The sequence below is a fragment of the Arvicanthis niloticus genome, chromosome 22 (genome assembly GCF_011762505.2).
Source record: "Arvicanthis niloticus isolate mArvNil1 chromosome 22, mArvNil1.pat.X, whole genome shotgun sequence".
NCBI classification, from domain to species: domain Eukaryota; kingdom Metazoa; phylum Chordata; class Mammalia; order Rodentia; family Muridae; genus Arvicanthis; species Arvicanthis niloticus.
The window spans coordinates 4,310,586-4,333,256 of NC_133429.1; the positions used below are offsets into that span (position 1 = coordinate 4,310,586).

General features: G+C 45.8%; 1 protein-coding gene and 1 pseudogene across 5 annotated transcripts; one reads left to right on the forward strand and one right to left on the reverse strand.

The window, feature by feature from the left end:
* Positions 1–3,293: 3,293 nt before the first annotated feature.
* Positions 3,294–3,835, reverse strand: LOC143435659 (small ribosomal subunit protein eS10 pseudogene; annotated as a pseudogene).
* A 1,781-nt stretch (positions 3,836–5,616) lies between these two features.
* Positions 5,617–19,803, forward strand: LOC143435934 (cytochrome P450 4F5). 5 transcript variants are annotated; one of them, XM_076919682.1, is made up of 13 exons: positions 5,617–5,772; positions 6,060–6,258; positions 9,073–9,217; positions 11,513–11,566; positions 11,653–11,780; positions 12,938–13,059; positions 14,321–14,591; positions 15,283–15,349; positions 15,537–15,732; positions 18,843–18,974; positions 19,086–19,152; positions 19,307–19,390; positions 19,636–19,803. In XM_076919682.1, the coding sequence occupies exons 2-13, from the start codon at positions 6,061–6,063 to the stop codon at positions 19,666–19,668; spliced, it is 1,497 nt and encodes a 498-aa protein (XP_076775797.1). In that variant the 5' UTR covers positions 5,617–5,772; position 6,060; the 3' UTR covers positions 19,669–19,803. The 5 variants fall into 5 exon arrangements, with proteins under 5 accessions (XP_076775797.1, XP_076775799.1, XP_076775798.1 ...); XM_076919684.1 differs by having other exon boundaries at positions 15,537–15,666; XM_076919683.1 differs by having other exon boundaries at positions 5,619–5,772; positions 6,057–6,258.
* The last annotated feature ends 2,868 nt before the right edge of the window (positions 19,804–22,671 follow it).

Sequence of the window (22,671 nt, forward strand, 5' to 3'; positions counted from 1 at the left end):
CACAGGGCAGTATAAACATCCCAGTCCAATAGTGAGAGTAATGTGGGCATAGAGAGGAAAAATAGGAAAAGAAAAAAGCAAGACTGAAATATACAACAAAACCCCTGTAGCTTCATATCCAGCATCTGGGGCTCTTGATGGAACCATCACTGTCCCAGCATCCTTTGCAGCCGTGTCCCTTCTGCTGCTTCTTGCAGCAAAGTGGTCTTTGTGGGAGGGGTATTTCCACTTTGTGTCTGAAGGATTTCATGGCAGATATCTTATTCTCCTGGCATCTCCTAATATCCTGGGGTCTCCCTGTCAAATTCTCAGTGCTATGCACGGCCTGTCAAAGCCGTCCTGAGACACATTGCCTGGCTTCAGTGGCATTCTGGTAGCCTGGTGCAAGCCTTCAAGTCTCCCATTGCTCTCATATCTTTCATGTTTGCAAAAGCAGTAGTATGTGACATTGTTGGAATGTTCTGCTGCCTCCAATGGCCTCTGTGTGCCTTTAAAGTTGGTCCTGGGGAAACGGTTCCCTAGGTGACGACTCTGCAGAAAGGAATCACTTTAGCAGCATTCTCAGTTCAGACTTTATCCTTTCAAATGTAATCAAACTGTTTCAAGATGGAGCCAGCAGTGGACAGGGTCTTGCCTTGAAGGCACCTACTCTACTGTCCCAGTCGGGATAGGAGGCTTTTCTTTAATGGGTTAACCTGAGCATGACAGCTGTTTTCTCCTCACCATCCCCTCCCTTGTCTGCAACTTCAAACTCTCTCATACTGCTTTCTGTGCACACTGCATGTTGTCATGTGTTTCTGTGCACACTGCATGTTGTCATGTGTTTCTGTGCACACTGCATGTTGTCATGTGTTTCTGTGCACACTGCATGTTGTCATGTGTTTCTGTGCACACTGCATGTTGTCACGTGTTTCTGTGCACACTGCATGTTGTCATGTGTTTCTGTGCACACTGCTTGCTGTGATGTCTTTCTGTGCACACTGCATGCTGTGATGTCTTTCTGTGCACACTGCATGTTGTCATGTGTTTCTGCACACCTGGGCAAGAGCAATGAATAGTAACTATAGCACAACCTGACTATAGCTCACCCTCAGGTTTCTTCTGTCAATCAAATCAGTTCATTGACTTGAATCAGCCTCATTAAGTTCTCAGAACATAAACTGAATGAAGCCAGTGGATGTCCTGTGGGTCATTTATCAAAGGAATTCTGTTCCTCTCAGAAATTTTGCTGCCACACCTTCAAATTGTAGTGCTCTGAACACCAGTCAGTGTTATAGGCCTGCAGTTATAGGTCAGAGATTCACCAGTCTGACCATGAATAAACTTTAACAAATAAGAGGTATAGGCACATTTTTTCTCAGTCTACTTTAGTAAGGCTTCACCCTCTCCTCTAGCCCACTACCGAACAGATGTAGTGGAATAGAAAGGTTATTATAGTCCACTGGGAGGTGGACCTGTTTAGAAATAGTTCTTTAGGGCTATTTCAGTCATTGTTGTTCTCAGTTCAGTCCACTAGCAAACACTAAACCCAAATCAGCAACTGCAGACCAGTTTACTTGATATACACTCCCCAGGAATCAGCAGCTCTAGTCCAGTCCACTCAGTAAGCACCACACAGGAATCAGCAAGGACAATCCAATCCAGAAGAAACCAAGAGGCTCACTATCCACCCGTGGCATCTGCCGTGGAAGCAGTAGGAACCTCATGAAGTCTTTGGAGAGTTTCTCTCTATGAAGTCACCACCAGTGAAGCTCAACAATGCAGTGTAAGGTGACCCAGTACGTGTGTGTCATCAGGAGAGAACAGAGAGGCAGAGGGAGAATGCGAACCAAACGCTCTGCAGCCATATTTAGATTCTTCTAAACATTACGTGGTCTTTATATGTGTCTGCTATAGCAAAACATCCTTTCACCTGTGTCTGCTTCAAGAAAACATTCTTTTACATGTCTGCTTTAGCAAAACATCCCTTTACCTGTGTGCCCTAGCATCATTTGACACAACCGACTTTCCAAAGAAATCAGTAGTTTCCACTTCAAAGAGACTTTACTAAGAGGCCATGGATACTGGCCATGTCCATACCTAAACCTCATGCACAGAGTATGGTGCTAAATTACATTAGTCAGGGGCTGATAAAGGGAAAACTCACAAGGCTACACACTTCTCCTCTTCTTGCAGTCAGAGGCAATTATTCAGGCACACCTCCTGATACATACTCCCTGACCACATGTGATTAAGCACATCCTGTGTAATTGGGACAACTGATGTTGTTTACAGAAGTGAAAACATGTGGTTTGTTACCTTACATGAACAACAGCTGTAGAAAGAATCTCTTGTGTACAGTGTAGAAACAGCACCTGCTAGTCAAAAAGCTGTTGGGCTATTGGCTTACGCAGGAAATAGGAGGTGGGAGTTCCAGTAGGGAGAGAGGAATTCTGGGTTAGAATCAAGTGCAGGAAAAGATTTCACCCTGGACTCTGAGGAGACAGACATGTGAAACTGAGGAGAAGTAACCAACCATGTAGTACACATAGAACAGAATAAACAGGTCATATTAATCACAGGCTGGTCGGGGAATGAGAAAACGCTTATGGCCTAAGCAATTATTCATAATTAAGTCACAGAGCAGTTATTTTGGGAACTGTGCTATGGGTGGTAAAGCCTGTTGTTACAAACAGCCCCCAGGATTCCAGGAAGTTATCAGTCCTTGGGCAGTAGGGCTTACACGTTACTCACGATTGTGTTTTACAGATTCTCAAGCAACTTAAGTTTAAAACATAAAATTAGCTACCAAAGTTAGAATGTTCCATTCAGATCTGCTTACAGTGACTTAGGGATTTTCTAACCCAGAATTCCAAAGTTCTCCACATCCGTTCAGCGAATCAGCCCCAAGTTCCTCCTAACCACATGGTCAGGTTATCACACCAATGACCCCACTCCTCATACAAACTTTCTGCATTAGTTACCTATCTCTTCTCAGTGATAAACTAGCTGGTAAAATAAATTGAGAAAGGAAGGGGTTCCTTTGGCTCACAGTTGAAGAGTCCAGCCTCTCATGGTGGCAAATTCGTGGTGGCAGAAGCATGAGGCATCCGGTCACATGACATCTTAAGTGAGGAAGCAAAGAGACTTGTGAGTGGTAATTCAGGTCATGTTCTTAGTTTTGCTCAGCCAGGGAACACAGTCCTGGGATGATGTTGCCCACATTCAGAGTTGTTCTTTGCTTTCAGTTCAGCCTTTCTGAAAGACTCTTTTTTTTTCTTTAAAATTTATTCAATACAACATAATCTCCAACTTCACTGAGGTGGCTGACCAGGTCCACGACTGAAGCTGCCTTCAAACTGGAACTCAGTTGCTAAGCCAGCCCAGCCTCAGCCTTCTTGTCAGCTCCAGGGGGCACAGTGCTCCTTCTGTAGGTGTCTCTGTCTGCCTCTCCGTTTGTGAGTCGTGCAGGCCATTCATCCTCTGGACCTTTGGGCCAAGGCCTGCCAGTCTCGAGGCAGCTGTGGCGCAGAGTGGCAGGCAAGATCTTCGGAGGTAGGTTCAGGTAATCTCAGAGATACTGGATGCCCTCATTCGTAAGGTACCAGTAGAAATGTCTCCAAGAAAACTTCTCCTCACGTAGCCGTGAGACTTGAGAGACTGCATGGCCTTCATTACATGAAGGCTGGGCACATTTTTGTCTGCCAGCTCAGGATGTTTGGGCATGTTGACATCTTTTTTGGCAACTTCCTTAGAAAGGAGTTCATAGATTGCAATCCGATTCTTCTTAGGCATCAACATCGCGGTGGCTGCAGGGTCCCAGGTGAATGCTGGAAAGGAAGTCTGCAAGACTCTTATAGACATTTTCAGAAGTCAGCTTCCATGGAGATTGTAGATCCAGAAAGATGGCGGTGATGATTGACCATTATGACCATTTTATCAGCATCTATGTATATTTATCTGAAGACATGACATATGTCCTACATTTCCCATATTATATGTAGCCCAGGTTGGCCTTGATTCTTATTCCTCTTGCATCAACCTTCCAAATGGCCTGATTACAGATATAACCCTTGGTTTATTTTTAGCTTAGCAGGTTTATTTTTAGAAACTGGTATATGTGATTATGGGGTTGGCAAGACCAAAGTCTATGACACCTGGTAGGACTTCAGAGAGATACTGAAGCTTTGTTTTTAGATCAGACTTCCTTCTTGACTGTACAGTCAGTGTTTGCTCTCAGGCCCTTCCAGGATTCAGTGTCCTGAGGAGACAGTAAGTTTCCTCTGTTCTCTACTCCAGAAGTCTGAGTTCCAGTCCTCCTGATAGAGAAGGATTTGGTTGGTCACAGTAGTAGAACGAGCAGTCAAGAGTTTAATCAGAGCGAGGAAGAAAGCAAGAATATACTCTTTGAAAAAGAGCCATTCAGGACTAAACGATGGCTCTTTTAAGTGATGAAGAACATTGGCTACTGTTCCTTGGGATCCAGGTTCAATTCCTACTACCCACACAGTGGCTCAGAACTTTGTGTAATTCCAGTCCCAGGGGATCTCACACTCTTTTCTCTGCAAAGATTCGGGAATCAAGCATGTATGTGGTGTAGACTCATATATGCAGACAAAACATCTCTAAACATAAATCAAATTTAAAAAAACCAAAAAATAAAAATGGTAAATCAAGCTGAACAGCTATGGCATCAATCCTGACCAGTGTGGGCCTTGTACTACTCTGTTCTGTATGGTGTCTTACCTTGTGCTGCCTCCAGTGTGGACTCACAGAAAAGGCGTGTGTTTCCCTCAGAGGGTTACTTCCCTAGAATTCAGTGTCATAAGCAGTTGTGGAATAGTAAGACTTTTCATGTGCTTGTAAGTACCAGTAAAGTTGAAAACTTTACTAGGCGAAAGGGAAATACTTTGTGAAAAATCCCCTGGGGAGGAAGTCATGAGGTTGCTTTATTTTGACCTCTTGATCATGGACCCCTAGTCTCCATAGTCCCTCATTTCCTTTTTGGTGGGCCCTGAGTTGATGAGTTTCAACTTCTCCATTGACCTCTGCCCTTATCTTTCTGTATTAACCACCAATCAATTACCCCTATACTCTGCTTCAGGACTTTGAGCTTGCTTTTATCGGGCAACCTTTGAGCTGGCCCACCCATTGTTCTTTATGTCCTAGCTTTGGGGGACTCCTGGCTCCTTTTATTTCTCTAATAATGCTAAGGGCCTGAACTCCGCCAGACTGTAGGTGGTGAGCCAAGGCATTCCAGAGTCGGGTCTGCAGTCCTGCAGTGAGAAATTCTGCATGCTGCAACCCCACCAGCATGATGTGCATAGAACCCTGGGAGATGCTCAGGTAACATCCTGTTCTGAGAGAGGCATCCTGGCACCTGTACTTCCTCCTTCATGCTTTTATCAGCAGACTTGGAAGGGCAGGGGTGGCTGTAAATGTGGTGGCCCAGAGTCACCTTTGCCTTTGACTCAGAAGTGTTGCTTCCTAAAAACATATCACTTGCCTGTGTGTGTGTGTCTGTCACCCTGAGTCCCTCCCCTCCACTCCAGTCTGGCCTGGCCCAACTTGTTTTGGCCTGCTGCCCAGAAAGGAAGGAAGTGGCTGAGCCTGGGTGGGATTTGATTGGTTCAGTCCAGCCTAACCCAGCCTCCCACACAGCTCACTGCAGTTAGGAAGCAGGAAATAAATGCTTTCGCAGGAGTGTGGAGAAGATCTTCGAGGACAGGCCGCTCCTGAGACAAGGCACCAGCTTGGGATGTGAGGGAAGACAGGGTCCTGCCTCTGATGAGCGTGAGTTTATCAGCATTGGGATCGCTCCATGGAGCCAACTGGCACAAGAGATCCTGGGTTTCTGGATAACTGTTTGTGCTTCAGGCAGAGCCATTCCACACTTTCAACAGCCCTTGTCTGTGTGTTACCCCCTCCTTCTCCCTCTCATTCTGTCTCTTCCTGCATCTCCCTCCCCTTCTTTGTTCTATGCCCAAATCCACAGTGTCTGCCCTTGCTCAAAATTCTCAAGTTTTCCAGGTTCCTCTTCCAGACCTCAGAATCTCACCCTGTGTCTGTCTGCTCAGCAGGATGCTGTGGTTAAGTGTGCTTGGGCTGGACCTGGGCTCTGTGGTGGCCTCGCCATGGCATCTTCTGCTGCTTGGAGCAGCTTCCTGGATTTTGGCCAGAATTCTTGCCTGGACTTACTCATTCTGTGAGAACTGCTCCCGCCTCAGGTGTTTTCCTCAGCCCCCTAAAAGAAACTGGTTTTTGGGTCACTTAGGCATGGTAAGTATGGCAGCAGATAGGCTGGGGTATCGGGGTGTATGTGTTCCCTAGAACTCAGGAAAGGTCTGGAGCCTGGAGCAGGGAGAAGCAGGGAAAGCTAGTTGAGCCCCTCTCTCCTCGTCACATCCCCACAGCCGTTTGCCTTTCTGTCAAACTAGTGCTTGGTGACCTTTCTCTTTTCCGTATGAGGCACCAGCCCCACTGTGGGTCACTGTCTCACCAGGACTGAGGTTTCCTCAGTGCCTGGACGGTGTCATATTCAGTGGCTCCTGTGGTGAACAGCACAGAGCAGTGGCATCTCTGGTATATTCAGTTTCAGTGTTGGATGTGAGGTCTTCCTTCTGTATATTCAAGGTCTTGCCTCCTGCCTGGCTCATCTCTCTTGCTTTCAGATCAGTGTGTGTATGTCTCTGGGTTGCTTCTTGCCCTGCAGGATTCAGCTGTGATTTCTTACCTCTGCCTACTCTTTGGGGACAGAAGAGAGATTGTATGGTTTTATTCCCCTTCAACTTCTTGGCCACTCTCCTTTCTCATCTTGCCCTCTATCCTGAAGATGCATTAGTGGGCTCCATTATGCAATACAGGTCAAAGATGAACACTTTGAACGTTGGTAGTGATTATCTGAAGGGCCAAGAGTTTGTGTATTCTAAGCACCGACTTTATTCCAAAGCCACATCACAGCATGGCCAACTTCTCTCTGGTCTCATCGCAATGACTAAGCTTCCTGGGAAGGCCTTAGTTCCTACTCAGCACCTTCCCTGGTCACCAGAGTCCCTTGCTCCATGCTGCTCCATGTTGCATAACCACGTCTTGGGATTAGATATCATTCACAACATAGATATCATCACCAATGCTGGCCGTTCAATCAGGTACTGCTTCTCTCAACAGAACCCTCTTTCCCACCAACATTCTCACTGAACCATTGCTATCCAATGTCTTCTCAGCATCTCCATCCTTTGTACACACTAACCCATCAGCTTCCTGACAGTTCCCTTTCATCCCCCCATTAGTTCACATGCCACTGAAGATTCGAAGGCTGAGGTTCTTGACAATTCATTTATTCCTGTAGGCATTTGGAAAAATGTTGCTTTTGATGAACCAAACTCCCACATGTTCTGTTGTGTTATCCACAGTGATACTGTAGAGTCAGGTGACATGTCAGCTCCTATTTATAGATCTCCAAGGCTGCAGTTTCTGTACTAAGACTCAAGTTGTTTTCTTCCTCTTCTTCTTCTTCTTCTTCTTCTTCTTCTTCTTCTTCTTCTTCTTCTTCTTCTTCTTCTTCTTCTTCTTCTTCTTCTGATTCCTCTTCTTCCTCTTCTTGCTCCTCTTCCTCTCCTTCTCCTTCCTCTTCCTCTTTCTCTTCCTCTTCCTCCTCTTCCTCCTCCTCAGCCTCTTCCTCTTCTTCTTCCTCAACCCTCCTCCTCCTCCTGTTGCTCTCTTCTTGTTCTTCTTTGTTTTCTGATACATGGTTTCTCTGTGTAGCTTTGGCTCTCTTTGAACTTGTTTGGTAGGCCAGGCTGGCCTTAAATTCACAGATACCTGCCTGGGATTAAATGCTTGTGCCAACACCATCAGGCTTCTGCCATCTGCTTATGGACAAAGGGTCATCATCACTGGTTATTCCCTTTCCTGCTTGTTTCTCATTTCTCTCACACTTAGGATTTCCAGGTCCCTGGATCCTGGCTCTATCTCCTTCATTTTCTCAAAGCTCTCTGCTGCATTGGGTTGTCCACCTTTCCTAGAAGCTCCTATTGGTTTCTAAATTCCATCCATTCTTCTTGGTCTCCTCCGAGCTCCCTGAGGCCTTTCTCTGTCCACCATTGGGTTCCCTCCCCCCAGACTTTTCCACATGACTACCCTGCAACCCACTCCCATTTTCCCTCTCATGTCTTTCTTGAAGCATTCTTCTCACCCCAGGGACCCAGCTCCTAAGCCAGCCATCAGTTCCCTCCTTAGATGACTTCCAAGTTCACATCTCTCTGGAACTGGGAATTTGGAAACCTCCACGATTCTTTGCTGCAATACTGGGGAGGTGCCTGCACAGAGCTGGTCTTAATAGGCTGTGGTGAATTAGGGACAAATGAGAGAATTGGGTGGTGATGAAATTAGCTGTAAGTTTACATGTAACTGGAGTGGAGGATGGAGGAGTGAGGAAGGAAGGGAGGAAGAGGAGAGATAGATGGTTTAGCTGTAGGAAAAATCCCATAGAGAAAAAGATACACATATACTGGAGAGAGGGAGTGATCAGATGAAGGAAATGGAGAAGAATCAGAATTATGATAAAGAAATAAATACACACAACCATATTGAGATCTACCACTCTAATCATTTTCCTCTGCTACCAGTTACCTATCACATCTTTAAATGTCATCTACCTATGTTGCCTATAATGTATCTGTCTATGTATTCTCTATATATCTATCAGAAGCATACCATGCATCTGTCTGTCTGTCTGTTTATCCTCTTCATCATCAATCCCTCTATGAAATAGTCACCTATCATCTACAATTTATACTGTATATCTATCTATCTGTCATCTATCTATCTATCTATCTATCTATGTATTGATTGATCCTTCAATTATGTATATCTACGTCACAAAAGAGAGATGAGAAGGGTGATGCATCAGAGAGAGGGATGTGGATAGACATGTGGGTACAGGAAGGGTCACATGTAGTTGAACTATTGACTCATCAAGAGACTCTCATGAGTAGTCCAAGCAGAAGGGTTAGAGGGATGAACATATTGGGTAGAGGACAGGAGCATCTAAGATTCCATGCAAGGGCTGGCCTCAACCTTCTCCATCCTCAGATCCAGAGCAATGAGGAAGGCATGCAGCTGGTGACTGAAATGGGCCAGACTTTCCAAGATATCCATCTCTGCTGGCTGGGACCAGTCATCCCTGTGCTGAGGCTTGTTGATCCTGCATTTGTTGCCCCTGTGCTCCAGGCCCCAGGTATTCATTCTAGGATCCCTACCATTGGCTTCTTCTCTGTCTCTTAGCTCTTTTTATCCCTGATTGACCAAGGTGAGCAGCAGATGGGGCTGTATCTGACAGTGGCCATGGCCATGTGGCTAACCTGTAGAGTGACTTTAGATAAGGTCTAGAGTCTCAATTGATGCTTAAATCTGAGGTATGAGTGATGGAAGCTAAACCCAGTTTGATCTAAGCCAGGGAAGAAAATGCATTGGCTTGGAATCTACTTGGAAATAGAACACTTGCCTACCATGAACAAATGGTAGGTACCATCCTAGAACTGGGAATAATAACTTTTTGTTTCTGTATGTGTCTGCCTGTGGTTGTGGGTATGAGTGTGTGGGTCCATATGCATGGGTGTGTGCATACATGTGGAGGACAGTAGACAATCTGAATTGCTATCCTTGAAACTCAATCTAACTTTATTGAGACCAGACCTCTCTCTTCCCTGAGCTCACCCATTAATCTGGAGTGTTTGGCCAGTAAGGCCCAGGGGTTCTTCTATTTCTACCTTCCCAGCAGTAGCAACACCATACAGACATTTAAACATTTATTTTTGAGGCATTTATTTATTTACTTTGAGATACTTTGTAGCTCTAGCTGACCTGGAGTTCAAGAGTAGGCTGGCCTAGAACTCATAGAGACCCACGTTTGTTAGCCTCCTGAGTGTTGATATTAAAGGTGTGTACTACCATGTCAGACCTTTATTTTTATTTTATGAGTGTTTACCTGCATGTATGTATGGGTACCACATGTATACAGTACCCTTAGTGGCCATAAGAGGGTGGCAGAACCAGAGTTCTTTGGAACTAGAGTTACAGGTGGTTGTGAGTTGCCATGTGGGTGCCTTGAACTAAACCCAAGTCTTCTGCAAGAGCTACCTTACTGACCCATCTCTCCATGAACAAGGATGGGATCTTTAATTTGTGTTTTATTTAGAATGTAGTGATCTGAGAAGAGAGTAGGTGAGTCCACCACCTGAAAAATTGCCTCATATCTCCTCTGCAGCCAGCAAAAGTGGACAGATTTTCTAGAGCTCAGTTTCAACCCTTTGGTCACAGTCAGTCTTGCCTCTGAGATTCAAGGTTTCTTTCCTTATCATGCCCTACATTTCTCCCTTCTTATCAACCCTCCGTGCTGCTGTGTTCACACTAAAGGTGCCGAGTTTGACAAGGCTTTGTGGTGTGGGTCTTACATTCTTTTTGATACTCCCCGGATTGGGAGTAGTTAACTCAGAATAGCAAACTGTAAGCAATGTGTGCATCTTGCATTATTTACAACGTGTACATACAGACTCCCTTAAAAATATGGAGTGCAAATGGGTCTGTATAGAACAGAACAACATAGTGCTTTTTTTACTTTCCATTTGTCCCTCATGGCATTCCATGATATTCTTGCAAGATGGATACCTCCTGGGTGAACAGCCGAGGTTGTGGGAGGCATGTAACATACTCTGAACCGTCCCCCACCTCCCCATTTCAGTAAGTCTCAGCTGCCACAGCCACCTTGAATAGAAGTGACCCAAGCTGGCAATGATTTGCAACAAAGCCGGAACACAGGGAATTGCAGGGAAAAATGCACCAGAGTCCAGAATGGTCAGCTGTGTCTGGTGGGCCCTGGTGATCCATGATGGCTGGAGAGGGCAGATACAAGTCTTCATGGTGGGCACACGGCTCTGAGAATAGAGGGGCCCTTAGTTCTGCACACTTGATGCTTAGTATGGCATAGAGGAGACAGCTAGAGGGTCTGTGACACATGTAGGTCACATTTAGGACTTGAATGGGACCAAATTGAAGTGCCAGTCTGGGATTATCTGAAGGGCAGAAACAGGTCATGCCGGACAGTTACACACTGTGTTGTGGCATGTCAGAGAATTCCATGTGTGTTTTTATGACAAAATGATGATAACACGTGCACTTTCATATATACCAGTATGTCAGAGAGCCACATTGAAGGTGTGTCCCAGGTCTTTGCAAAGGCTTGCAGAGTGTTGTACTAGTCTCGGATGAGGAAGACATGGTAGACCATGTAGCAGCCCTGTGAAAGTATACTGAGCCATGCCATGATCTGTCAGGTGACTTTTCCTGTCCCTGCTGCTACAGTCTGATCTGATCCTGCCTCACCTCCTTTCTTTTTCATGTTTTCTTTGTCCCTGTCCCCTTCCTGTCTTCCTGTATTTGGAGGGGAAATGAAATCCCTGGGGCTGGGAGTTCTCGCCCCTCCCGAAGTTTATCTGACTTCTTCCTGGCACTTGGTTGTCCTCCTCCATGGCAGCTTTGGTGGCCCCAAAAGACATGACTTTCTTACGCTTCCTGAAGCCGTGGCTGGGTAAGTACCTCAAGGTGAGGGTCGGAAGACACCTTGGAGTGAGAGGAAAGTGCCACCCTTGCCCACTGACATTGCTGCCATCCCAGGCGATGGGCTCTTCCTGAGTTCTGGTGAGAAGTGGAACCGACATCGCCGTCTGCTGACACCTGCCTTCCACTTTGACATCCTGAAGCCCTATGTCAAGATTTTTAACCAGAGTGTGAACATCATGCACGTGAGTTCCTCAAACCTAGGGTCCCACATAGAGTAATGCAGAAAAGGTCATGGCTTCAGACAGATGTAGTCTGAAGGTGCTGTTCTGCTCTGTGGTCTCAGGGGCATCAGTTTTCTTTCTGTGTCTCAGTTTCCCCATCTTTAAAGTAAGAATAATTAATTGTACTTAAAAGGTGATCAGAATGGTATCCTAGAGTCATGCCCCTAGCATGCAGATGAGTTCATAGCAGACCAGTAGCTACTTTTCTTTACAGAAGCCCTGGAAAGTCACCCAACAGTTGCTGTTGACTACAGAAGAAGCTCTTTCTGTGTAGGGGACTAGTTTAGACTTCACTGCTCTAATGCTGGCCATGGTGACACACTTCTTAATACCTGCATGGGGAGACTCAGGAAGAAAGATTGTGAATCAAAGGCCAGTCCAAACTACATCACCAAGACCTTGTTTCAAAAAACCTAAGATCCTTCCGGGAGAAGTTCATTGGGGAATGAGTGAATACGGTCAAAACTTATTTAAAAACCTAAGGTCTTTTATAGAGCTGGGTTCACTCTGGTTGTCAAGTATGGAAAATCCTGGTTTTAAAAGGGAGAAAGCAGAACCTTTACATGGACTCACTGTAACGACTGAGAATGAAGCATTACAAAACACTGAAACCATTTCTAGAGCCACGCCAGATGATAATTCCCATGATCACTTAGCGAGCACCTTCGGTATATGAAGTGTTAGGCCAGGTCCATGGACTACATTGGTCGATGTAATTTCCACTTTGCTGTGTTGTAGAGATGAATATGACTGTCATATTATGGATGATTAAATGAAAGGTCAGAGCGGTCAGTCCTCTCCAGGTTTACAAGGAATAAGAGAGCATGAAAGGCAGAGGGAACACTGACGTGCACTTTACAGGTGGTAAGTCATGTCAAGTTAACTGTTCTGGAAGACTTGACCAATCTGGAAGGCAGCAAGCTGACCAAGGGCGCACAGAGACAGAATTAAACTCAAGGCTTTGTCTCCTAACCTAGTGTTTCATCTGTGATAGTGACGTCTTCTGCTACCACCAGTCAGGTTTTCCCTGGTGTCAGGACCCTTTTCTGGGGTTTAGTGTTGAGAAGGAGCTCCAACCATCCAAGGCTCATCCACATCTCTGTCCCTCCTCTGTTCAGGCCAAGTGGAAGCACCTATCCTTGGAAGGCAGTGCACGTCTGGAAATGTTTGAGAACATCAGCCTCATGACCTTGGACAGTCTGCAGAAATGCCTCTTTGGCTATGACAGCAACTGTCAGGGGTGAGTCCCTGGCTCTGTCTTGGAACATGAGCTGTGTACGAAGGGCACAAATAGGGAGTAGAGAGGAGTTGTGTTAAAACTGGCAGTGAGGGTCAGGGACTGGAGAGAGTCAGTGCTCCTCCTTGGGAGGTGGAATAATTTGCATAAAGGCAAGGAGATGTGGGTGGGCAGCAGGTGAAAGATGCAACTTCAAAAGATTGAAGGTTGGGTTACAGTGTTGTCATAAAATTGTCTTAAGTAAAAACAAGGGAGGAAGACTTAGTCTGCCCACTAGTTTCACTGCATCATTGTGGACAGTAACAGGGTGAAGCACATTCTACCATGATGGCAGAGACAGATAGAGTACTGGTCAGTGCCAGCAAGCTTCCTCCTTCCCTTTTATTCATGTAGCTCCATCCAGTGGAAAGAAGCTGTAAATTACTCATTTAACTCCATCTGGAAACAAAACACCATCTGTGACATACAGACATATGCTTAAATAATCTCCCAGGCACATCTCGGTGTGATGTGTGTTTTCAAAAGCTAACCACTGCAGGACCTTAAGACTCAAAGCTAACCACTGCAGGACCTTAAGACTCAAAGCTAACCACTGCAGGACCTTAAGACTCAAAGCTAACCACTGCAGGACCTTAAGACTCAAAGCTAAACACTGCAGGACCTTAAGACAGCCTTTATGTTTTTTTTCTTTCTTCTTTCCTTCCCTCCCCTTCCTTTTTTCCTTCTCGACAATGTCTCAGTCTGTAGTTAGTCTGGCCTGGAACTTACTATGTAGATTAGATTGGCCTTGAGCTTCTGATCTCCCTGCATCTCCCTGCTGATTTTGGGCTCACAGTCAGGAGCCAGCCATCTCCAGCAAGTGGCCAGATCTTAAAGATGCTGAGTGTCCAGCCAGAAGGGTGTGAACTCCATCCAGAGTTTCCCAGAGCAAAAGAGAAGGTGTCTGTAAAGGAGGGGGTTCTTGTCACAGTGACCTTGGGCATCCTAATCATTAGAGGAGCTTCAAAGAGATACAGGATGCAAGGAACCTAGAGAGGAGGCTCTGAGCCCGGTCAGAGTCACAGGACCAGCTGCTCAGTGAATGAGGGGATGAAATGATTTCCATATATACCCTGAGATCCTGGGTCAGGAGGCTACTTGTGGGGAGCAGGAAACAGAATTTGTGCGTCATGGATGCCCTTTTCTCGATGGATCCTAATCCTGGAACTCTGGCTGGAGTTTTTCTGTGTGCTCAGTTCCTTCCTCTCTCTGCCTTGCCCTGCAGGTCTCCTAGTGAATACATTTCTGCCATCTTGGAACTCAGCTCCCTCATAATAAAAAGGTCATATCAGCTCTTGATGTACGTGGACTTCCTGTACTACCACACTGCTGATGGACGGCGCTTCCGCAAGGCCTGTGATCTGGTGCACAACTTCACAGATGCCGTCATCAGGGAGAGACGTCGCACTCTCTCCAGCCAAAGTGTTGATGAGTTCCTGAAGTCCAAGACTAAGTCTAAGACTTTGGACTTCATTGATGTACTCTTGTTGGCCAAGGTGGGCTCATGTGGGGTCTAGGTTACAGGAACCTTCATGGTCAGTGTTAAGCAGAAGCTGGTCTTGACCAGGAGATATTGGGAAGTTACAGACAGTGCTTATGAAAACTGGGTACCACACAGAGTTCCATTTTAGGTGTGACTCTTTTGAAGGCTCTCCTAAAAGAGCAAAACATGGGTAGGAAACTAGAAACCAAGGAAGAGATGGAAGCAGGCTGTGGAGAAGACACAGGAGGCACCTTCTGTGCACAACGGGTATCAGTCTGTCTCCCACTACCTGTCTTATGCTTTCACTGCTGTGAAGGGACAACATGAACAAGGTGACTCTGATAAAGGACATTTAATTGGGGATGGCATACAGTTTCAGAGGTTCAGTGTATTATCATCATGGAGGGAAGCATAGCAGTGTGCAGGCAGACATGGTGCTGGAGTGGGAGCTGCGAGTTGTCCATCTTCATCTGAAGGCAGCCAGGAGGAGACTGTCTCCTGCACTGGGTAGAGCCTGGGCCTAAGGAGGCCTCAAAGCCCACCTACACAATGACATAGTTCCTTTAACAAAGCCACACCCCCTCCATTAAGGCCACACCTCCTAATAGTGCCACTCTCTGTGGCCAAGCATTCAAGCGTTCACATGGGTGTTCTGAACACCACCTCAGACATGGTGTGAATTATGAGTCTTATTTTGTTTTCAGGATGAACATGGAAAGGAGCTGTCCATTGAGGACATCAGGGCAGAGGCTGACACCTTTATGTTTGGAGGTAAGGGTCCCTGTGTAGGGCTACAGGGACGGAAGAGATCTGCCCATGCCTAGTAGTATTGTGTGGGGACCTAGAGTCCCTCCATTCTTTCCATCTGTTCCTTTGGACCCTTACTGTCTGCATACAAGTCCCCCCTTGTGCTGAAACATGCCAGAGACCCAAACCTGTTTGTGTGTCCACCTTTCAGGTCATGACACCACAGCCAGTGCACTCTCCTGGATCCTGTACAACCTGGCAAGGCACCCAGAATACCAGGAGCGCTGCAGGCAGGAGGTTCTGGAGCTGCTGAAGGACCGAGAGACTGAAGAGATTGAATGGTGGGCATGGAAGTCTTTGCTGTTACAGCTTCTGGTCACCATGCTCATTGCTGCATTGCTTACAGGGTGTGTCCTGTGTAGCTAAGGCTGACTTACAAAGTCTGAACACCTTTGCTTTCAGGGACTACATGCCCAGTTTGACATCTTCATTTAATGAATTTTGTTTCACATAGCAAGTTAGGGTTTGTTATGGAGTTTTCAAACCCAATTTGTTTTTCCCGATTGTCCTTCCTCCCACCATCATGAAGTTTCTTCTGGCTTTTGTTTGAGTCTTCTCTTTGTCATTCATAGACACCTCTTCTTCAGTCCTTGTGAAAAGAAATCCCATGGTGTATTTTGGCTACTTTTAGTAACATATTGTACATTTCAATGTACAAGTGCTGCCCTTCCATTGGTCCTGAGTTCAATTCCAAGGAACCACATGATGGCTCACAACCCTCTGTAATTAGATCTGATGCCCTCTTCTGTTGTGTCAGCAACAGCAGACTCATATACATAACATCAATCAATCAATCAATCAATCAATCTTAAAGCAAAATACCAAGGGGAATGAAAGGATTTTGATTGTTTCACCATTAAGAAATGACAAATCTTTGGAATGATAGATATTCTCATTAATGTATAGTTTTGGTGCTTCTGATGTATTGAGCAAATCTATCCTACATTTGGAGGGGCCAAGAATTTTTGTTTGGTTTGGTTTTTAGATAGGGTCATACTGTGTTACCCTTGCTGACCTGGAGCTCACTGTGTAGATCAGGTTGGTCTCAAACTCTTAGAGATTTGCCTGCTTCTGCTTCCCAAGTGCTGGGTTTGAAGGTGTGTGCCATCATGATAGCCAAGCATTTGTTTATGTATATATTTATTGAAACAGCTGCTTGTTCAGGTCAAGACAGCCTCCAGCTTACTTTTTAGCTGAGATTGACTTTGACCTCAATCCTCCTGTCTCCACTTCTCCAGTACTGGAATTCTTTTCCTGGCTGCATTTAATTCTTTTTCTTGGCTAATTGCTAGTATTCTTAACTTCTTCCTCCAAACCATCTCTCTATTGCCCAGAAGTGTGTGGACTGTCTTCTTGTATTGCCCAGCAGTGTGTGGACTGTCTTCCTGTGCCTGTCTCAGCTCTGTAGTCCACAGGCCTCAATAGTCACTTAGTATTTAATACGTTGGGCGCCAGCTGTGGGGAAGAAATCTCGCGGGTGGGGGGAGGGAGTCCGGCGGCCGGGTCCCAGGTCGGTCCGGCATCAGGGTCCTGGGCGGGCTTCCCACATCGCCAGCGGAGGGTCCCACATTCACGCAGCTGTCGGTGGCCGGGCCAGCGGCTGCATCGGCAAGGTTCCAGGGTTCCAAAAGCTGGGAATCAGGCGGAGAGACCATGCGACAGGTGGAGTCCGGTTTTCCAAAGCTTTATTGTTCATGACATGGTTAATGGATGTAAGTGGTACGCGCTTCCCCCGCCAAAGGCCAGGGGAGTCTCATTTTATAGGGAAGGAAAAAGGGGAGGGAATAACTTAATTAGCTACACCCGTGGCCTTTTGATAATTCATTAATATTTAAATCTCTGGAGGTAGAGACTTGTTAATCATGCCCTCTACCTGTGTCCTACGTGACTGAAGGTAACAAGTTAAATGGAGTTACCTCGTCCAAGGCCCAACACCTCAATAGTCACTTAGTATTTAATAAAATGTTTTCATATCTATTACTATAGTTTCACAATAAGTTTTAGTGAGTGGTGGATTGGATCATCTTTTATTTTTAAAATCACTTTTCTCTGCATGGACTTTAGCTTCAACTTTATTGGATATTCATTCGTCTAACTAGAATAAAGTCGTTGAGTGGGGATGCCATTAGTGGTGGACATTTGCAGGGCCTGTGAAAAACCAGTCCTGAAAGGATTGTCAGGCACAAATACACACACAGGCACACACACACACAGACACGCAGACACACACACACACAGACACACACACACAGACACAGACACACACACAGACACACACACACACAGACACACAGACACACACACAGAGACACACACACAGACACACACATGCACACACACACACACAGAGACACACACACACACACACCTCACCCATGCTTATACAAGCAACATTAATCAACTTCATCAGGTCATAAACAGAAAAGTCAAGACATCAAAGTAGAAGGGAAGGGAGATTGGACAGGAGGACAAAGGGGTTTCAGCGGGTGTGGGGGAGGGATGAGAGAGAGTAATGTAGGCTGAGTTTGATTAATATACATTACATACATGCATGGAAATATAAAAACTGCATTTTAAAATGAAAAGAAAACTCAGCTAAAGGTTTATTGATTATTATTGATAAATTTAATATAGAAAGGACTAGCTAGGTGATGTTGGTACAGGCCTTTAATGCCAGCATTCTGGGAGCAGAAATAGGCAGATTTCTGAGTTTGAGGCCAGTCTGGTCAATAGAGTAAGTTCTATGACAGCCAGGGCTACACTGAGAAACCCTTTGTCAAAACAAACAAACAAACAAACAAACAAAGGGAAAGAACTGACACCTTTAAAATGACAGGCCGTCCCCCCAGAGACACTCTCCTATTGAGTACATATATTCATTTAAATAACTTTACAAGCCTTTGAGGATTTTTACTTTGCCTTAAAAAAAAAAAAAAACTCTATTCCATAATTGGTTTTTGATGTAATGTTTCCTGTAGCCTAGGCTGCTATTTATTGCTGAATTTCTACCCTCCATTTTCCTGAGTAAGACTTCATCCAGGTCATGGTATAAACATTTCAAAGCTTGTGCACAGCAAATTTATCAAATGTAGGATATCTATGGAGCAGCGTGCTTTAATTAGAAATATTTCTGGTTAACCTCCCCCTCCCCATGTTTTTGTGATTTGAGGGGAAAATAGTGTTAATCTTTGATCCAAGGCCCTGTGACATCAAAACTCAGGAAGTAGAATGATAACTATCAGGAGTTCAAGGTTGTTCTTAGTAGCTACACACACACACACACACACACACACACACACACACACACGGGAACTGGCAAACATCCTTGATTGATCTGGAATATAAGTTGTTACCTGACTAAGAATGAGAGGCAAGTGGTAATAATCCAACCAGATGCAGGTGGGGCTGAGCCCAGTCTTGATTTTGTTCCTGAATGATTGTGTGGTGTGTTCCTCAGGGACGACCTGGCCCAGCTGCCCTTCCTGACCATGTGCATCAAGGAGAGTCTGCGGCTGCACCCCCCAGCCATAGACGTCCTCCGCCGCTGCACCCAGGACATTGTGCTACCTGATGGCCGGGTCATACCTAAAGTGCCCTCAAGGTCAAGGGTGAAGGGGGGAGCAGATGGGACTCGTCTGAGCAGAGTGACAGTCACTAGGGGCAGCTTGGACCTACTACTGACTGGATCCTCTTACCCAACAGGGAACATCTGTGTTATCAGCATCTTTGGTATTCATCACAATCCCTCAGTCTGGCCAGACCCTGAGGTGAGGGTTCCTCCAAGCATTTCTGGGAGGGACCGGGGAGGGGGCGCTGCCTCAACCTGGAAACAAGAAGCCTCCATGTCCACACTTTTTCTGGGGCTGGCTGGGTGTGCGCACAGAAGCAATCCTAGATGCCTCATCTTGCCTCTTCCCTCAGGTCTATGACCCCTCCCGCTTTGACCCAGAAAACCGTCAGAAGAGGTCACCTCTTTCTTTTAGTCCCTTCTCCGCGGGGCCCAGGTGAGACCAGATGGTTGTGGTGATGGGTAGATTCTGGAGCTGTCAGTGGGAATAGGGTGGAGTTGGGATGATGGTTGGGTTGTTCTCCTTCCCACCCACTGCTCAGGGTATGTGAGGAAGTCTGCAGAACCCAGAGTTGGCAGGTGAAGGGCTGACCAGGCCTGGCAGGACTGGGTCAGGTTGGGTCAAGGCGCTCCTGTCTAGGTTCTGGCACATTCAGAGTCCCCACCCTATTCTCCCATAGGAAACTGCATAGGACAGACTTTCGCTATGGAATGAGATGAAGGTGGCCCTGGCCCTGACTCTGCTGCGATTTCGAGTTCTGCCAGATGACAAGGAGCCACGCAGGAAGCCTGAGATAATTCTGCGGGCAGAGGGCGGGCTGTGGCTGCGGGTGGAGCCACTGAGAGCCAGCTCTCAGTGATCTAACCTACTTTTGTCCCAGTCACTATCCTCTGTGGAGCCCAGAATAAGCGGAGTCACACCGAGAGCCAGCAGGGGGCGCTGCAGGAAACAGAGACTCTGGTAGCCTGGCTGAAAAGTCTGAGTCCACCAGCCTTTCTGGGTGACCCACAAGGCCTGCAGACTGATGAGAGCTGCACCAAGCTCAAGAATGGCCTTTATTCCTTCGGCATTAGGGAGGCACTGCCCATGTTTAAGCAGGAAGATACAAGCTTTCCTGGCAGATTTGAGGCAGTTTTCTTTTGTTTTGAGAAAGGGTCTCAGCTTTTGGTGGATATAGCAGGCTGGCCTTTAACTTGTAGCAAATCTCTGGCCTAACCACTTGGGTGGTGCAATTAGAAAGTGAGCCACGCTGTCTGTCATATCAGAAGGGATATTTATTAGACATGAAGAGCAGTTCCCCACGAGAGAAGCCTCGGGGCCCTTCAAAACGATGTTAAATGAGGTCCAAACTTGCGATGCCTGACACTGAGGCATTAAACTTAAAATGATGTCACACTTGCAGGCTTCTGTGTGATGATGTCTTGATTCCTCTTGGGACTGGGGAGGTGCCTCAGCGGGGAGACAGGAGGATCCCAGGGCCTCACTGGCCAGCCAGTCTTGCTGAATCAGAGCACCGGGTTCAGTAAGAGATTCTCAGGAAATAAGGTGGATAGTGATGAACGGAGACACCTGACATAAACCTCTGGCCTCCTCATGAGCATGTCTGTATGTGTCTCTCTCACACACACACGCGAACACACACACACACACACACACACAGACTCTTGCACGCTCACACACACACACACACACACACACACTTCACTTTCCTGTCTGTTCAAGGATTTGATTTCCCTCCTCCTACCAGGAAGTTATTAAAACATTTTCATGACTTGAAAACTAGTCTGGGCTATATAGAAAAAATTTGAGGCCAGCATTGAGAGACTTTGTCTTAAAACTTAAAAACCAGAGTTTTACATATCTTTGCCTTGAGAAATGACTTTAGAGCAAAAATGTACACTTTTTTTTTTTAAAAGCTCTAGTGTTCTGTTCTTAGAGTATCTTTAGGTTTTTGGTAGCAATCTGATTGAAGCCCAGGCCTTGCACAAAATCCTCCAGCATTGAGCTGCATACATCCCTGGTCCTTAGGTTTTCAGTGGTCTCTGTGTGTGTGTGAGTGTGTGTGTGTGTTTGTGTGTCTAAGACAGAGAGAGAATGGGAGAGGGAAGGAGGGAGTAAAAGAGAGAAGGGGGGACTCATGAGGGGTTTACAGCAGTGAGCTCCATGATTCTGTGCCCGAAGACCCAAGCATCATAGCTGGTTGTCATTCTGTCATAAATCAACCATGCCCTTTGCTGACCATGCATTAAGGAATGTTGTGAGCTACCCCCTCTGTTGCTTGTAAATGTAGGAATTTGCACTTTGGGCAGGGTTCACCAGGGCTGGATTTCTGCACCTTGCTCACTATTATCTAGGGTAGCTCATCTCAGGGGGAAGGGGCCATTTTTTAAGATGGCTGACTCTCATAATGGAGTGTTCTTTTAGATATTGGTCTCCACAGAACTGCCTGGGCTTCTCTTTAATGTGTATGCTGGAGCCAAAAGGGTGCATTCCAGTGGGGGTACAAAGGAAATTGTCCTTTATGACATAAACTCCACCACCCAAGAAGTTATGGATGTTGTATAGAGTCAGAGAGAGTGGGGCTCATGTTGTCCTGAATCAGACAACAGTCTTCACAGAAACAAAATCAAAATCTCTCTCTCTGTCTCTCCCCCTCACCTCTTTCCCTCTTAATCCCTCCCTCTCCCTCCCCTTCTCCCTTCCTCTGTATATGCACAGAGGGAGGAGACAGTTTGTGTCACTTGATGAGCTTGCTGGGAATCAAGCTAGGGTCCTCTGCAAAACTACTACATAGTCTTAAACATCTGAGTCAACTCCCCAAACCCATTTTATTATTTTCTTTTTTCCCCACATAAAATTTTCTAATATGAGTATCAATTGCTACAGAGAGTTCTGATGTGATTTTAAGTGTTTAATAGTTTTTGCATATGTCTGAGAGTGTTTGTTCATGCATGCAGGTGTGCATGTCTGCATGTGGAGGTCAGAGGACAACCTGAATTGATCTTCACTATTCCACTGACTTCAAGACAGGTTCTCTTAGTTTCTGCTGCCCTTGGGCATCTAGGGCCGTGTCTCTCAACCTGTGGGTGGTTAACTCATTGGTAGATGCCTAAGACCATTGGAAAACACACATTATGATTTGTAACAGTAGCAAAATTACAGTTATAAAGTACCAATAAAAATTTTATGATTGGGGCCACCAGAATACGAGAAACTGTATTAAAGTGTCACAGCATTAGGAAGGTTGAGAATCAGTCCTCTAGAGATTCTCCTGTCTCTACCTCCAGTCTTCCTGCAGGGGCACAATGGGATTACAGATATTCAACCTTTGTCCTACAAGCTCTAATTTTGATCTAAAGCAAAATGCATTCATTCAGTTTCTAAACCTGCCATCATTTAAAATAATCCCAACACTTCCTGAAAAGTCCCAAGTTCACAGTTTCCTAAGACAAGTGAGTGGAGCCCTTAATTGTGAAACAAACAACAAATGAAAAACCCACCTACTAAAATATTTCTAATATACACAGGGCAGTATAAACATCCCAGTCCAATAGTGAGAGTAATGTGAGCATAGAGAGGAAAAATAGGAAAAGAAAAAAGCAAGACTGAAATGTACAACAAAACCCCTGTAGCTTCATATCCAGCATCTGGGGCTCTTGATGGAACCATCACTGTCCCAGCATCCTTTGCAGCCGTGTCCCTTCTGCTGCTTCTTGC

What these genes read in the sequence shown, in the direction of transcription:
- LOC143435934 (XM_076919682.1), top strand. Translation starts at nt 6,061, where the DNA reads ATGCTGTGGTTAAGTGTGCTTGGGCTGGACCTGGGCTCTGTGGTGGCC. An exon ending in CTTCCTGAAGCCGTGGCTGG is followed by an intron (nt 11,567 to 11,652) that starts GTAAGTACCTCA and finishes CTGCCATCCCAG; the next exon opens with GCGATGGGCTCTTCCTGAGT. An exon ending in ATTGCTGCATTGCTTACAGG is followed by an intron (nt 15,733 to 18,842) that starts GTGTGTCCTGTG and finishes TGTGTTCCTCAG; the next exon opens with GGACGACCTGGCCCAGCTGC.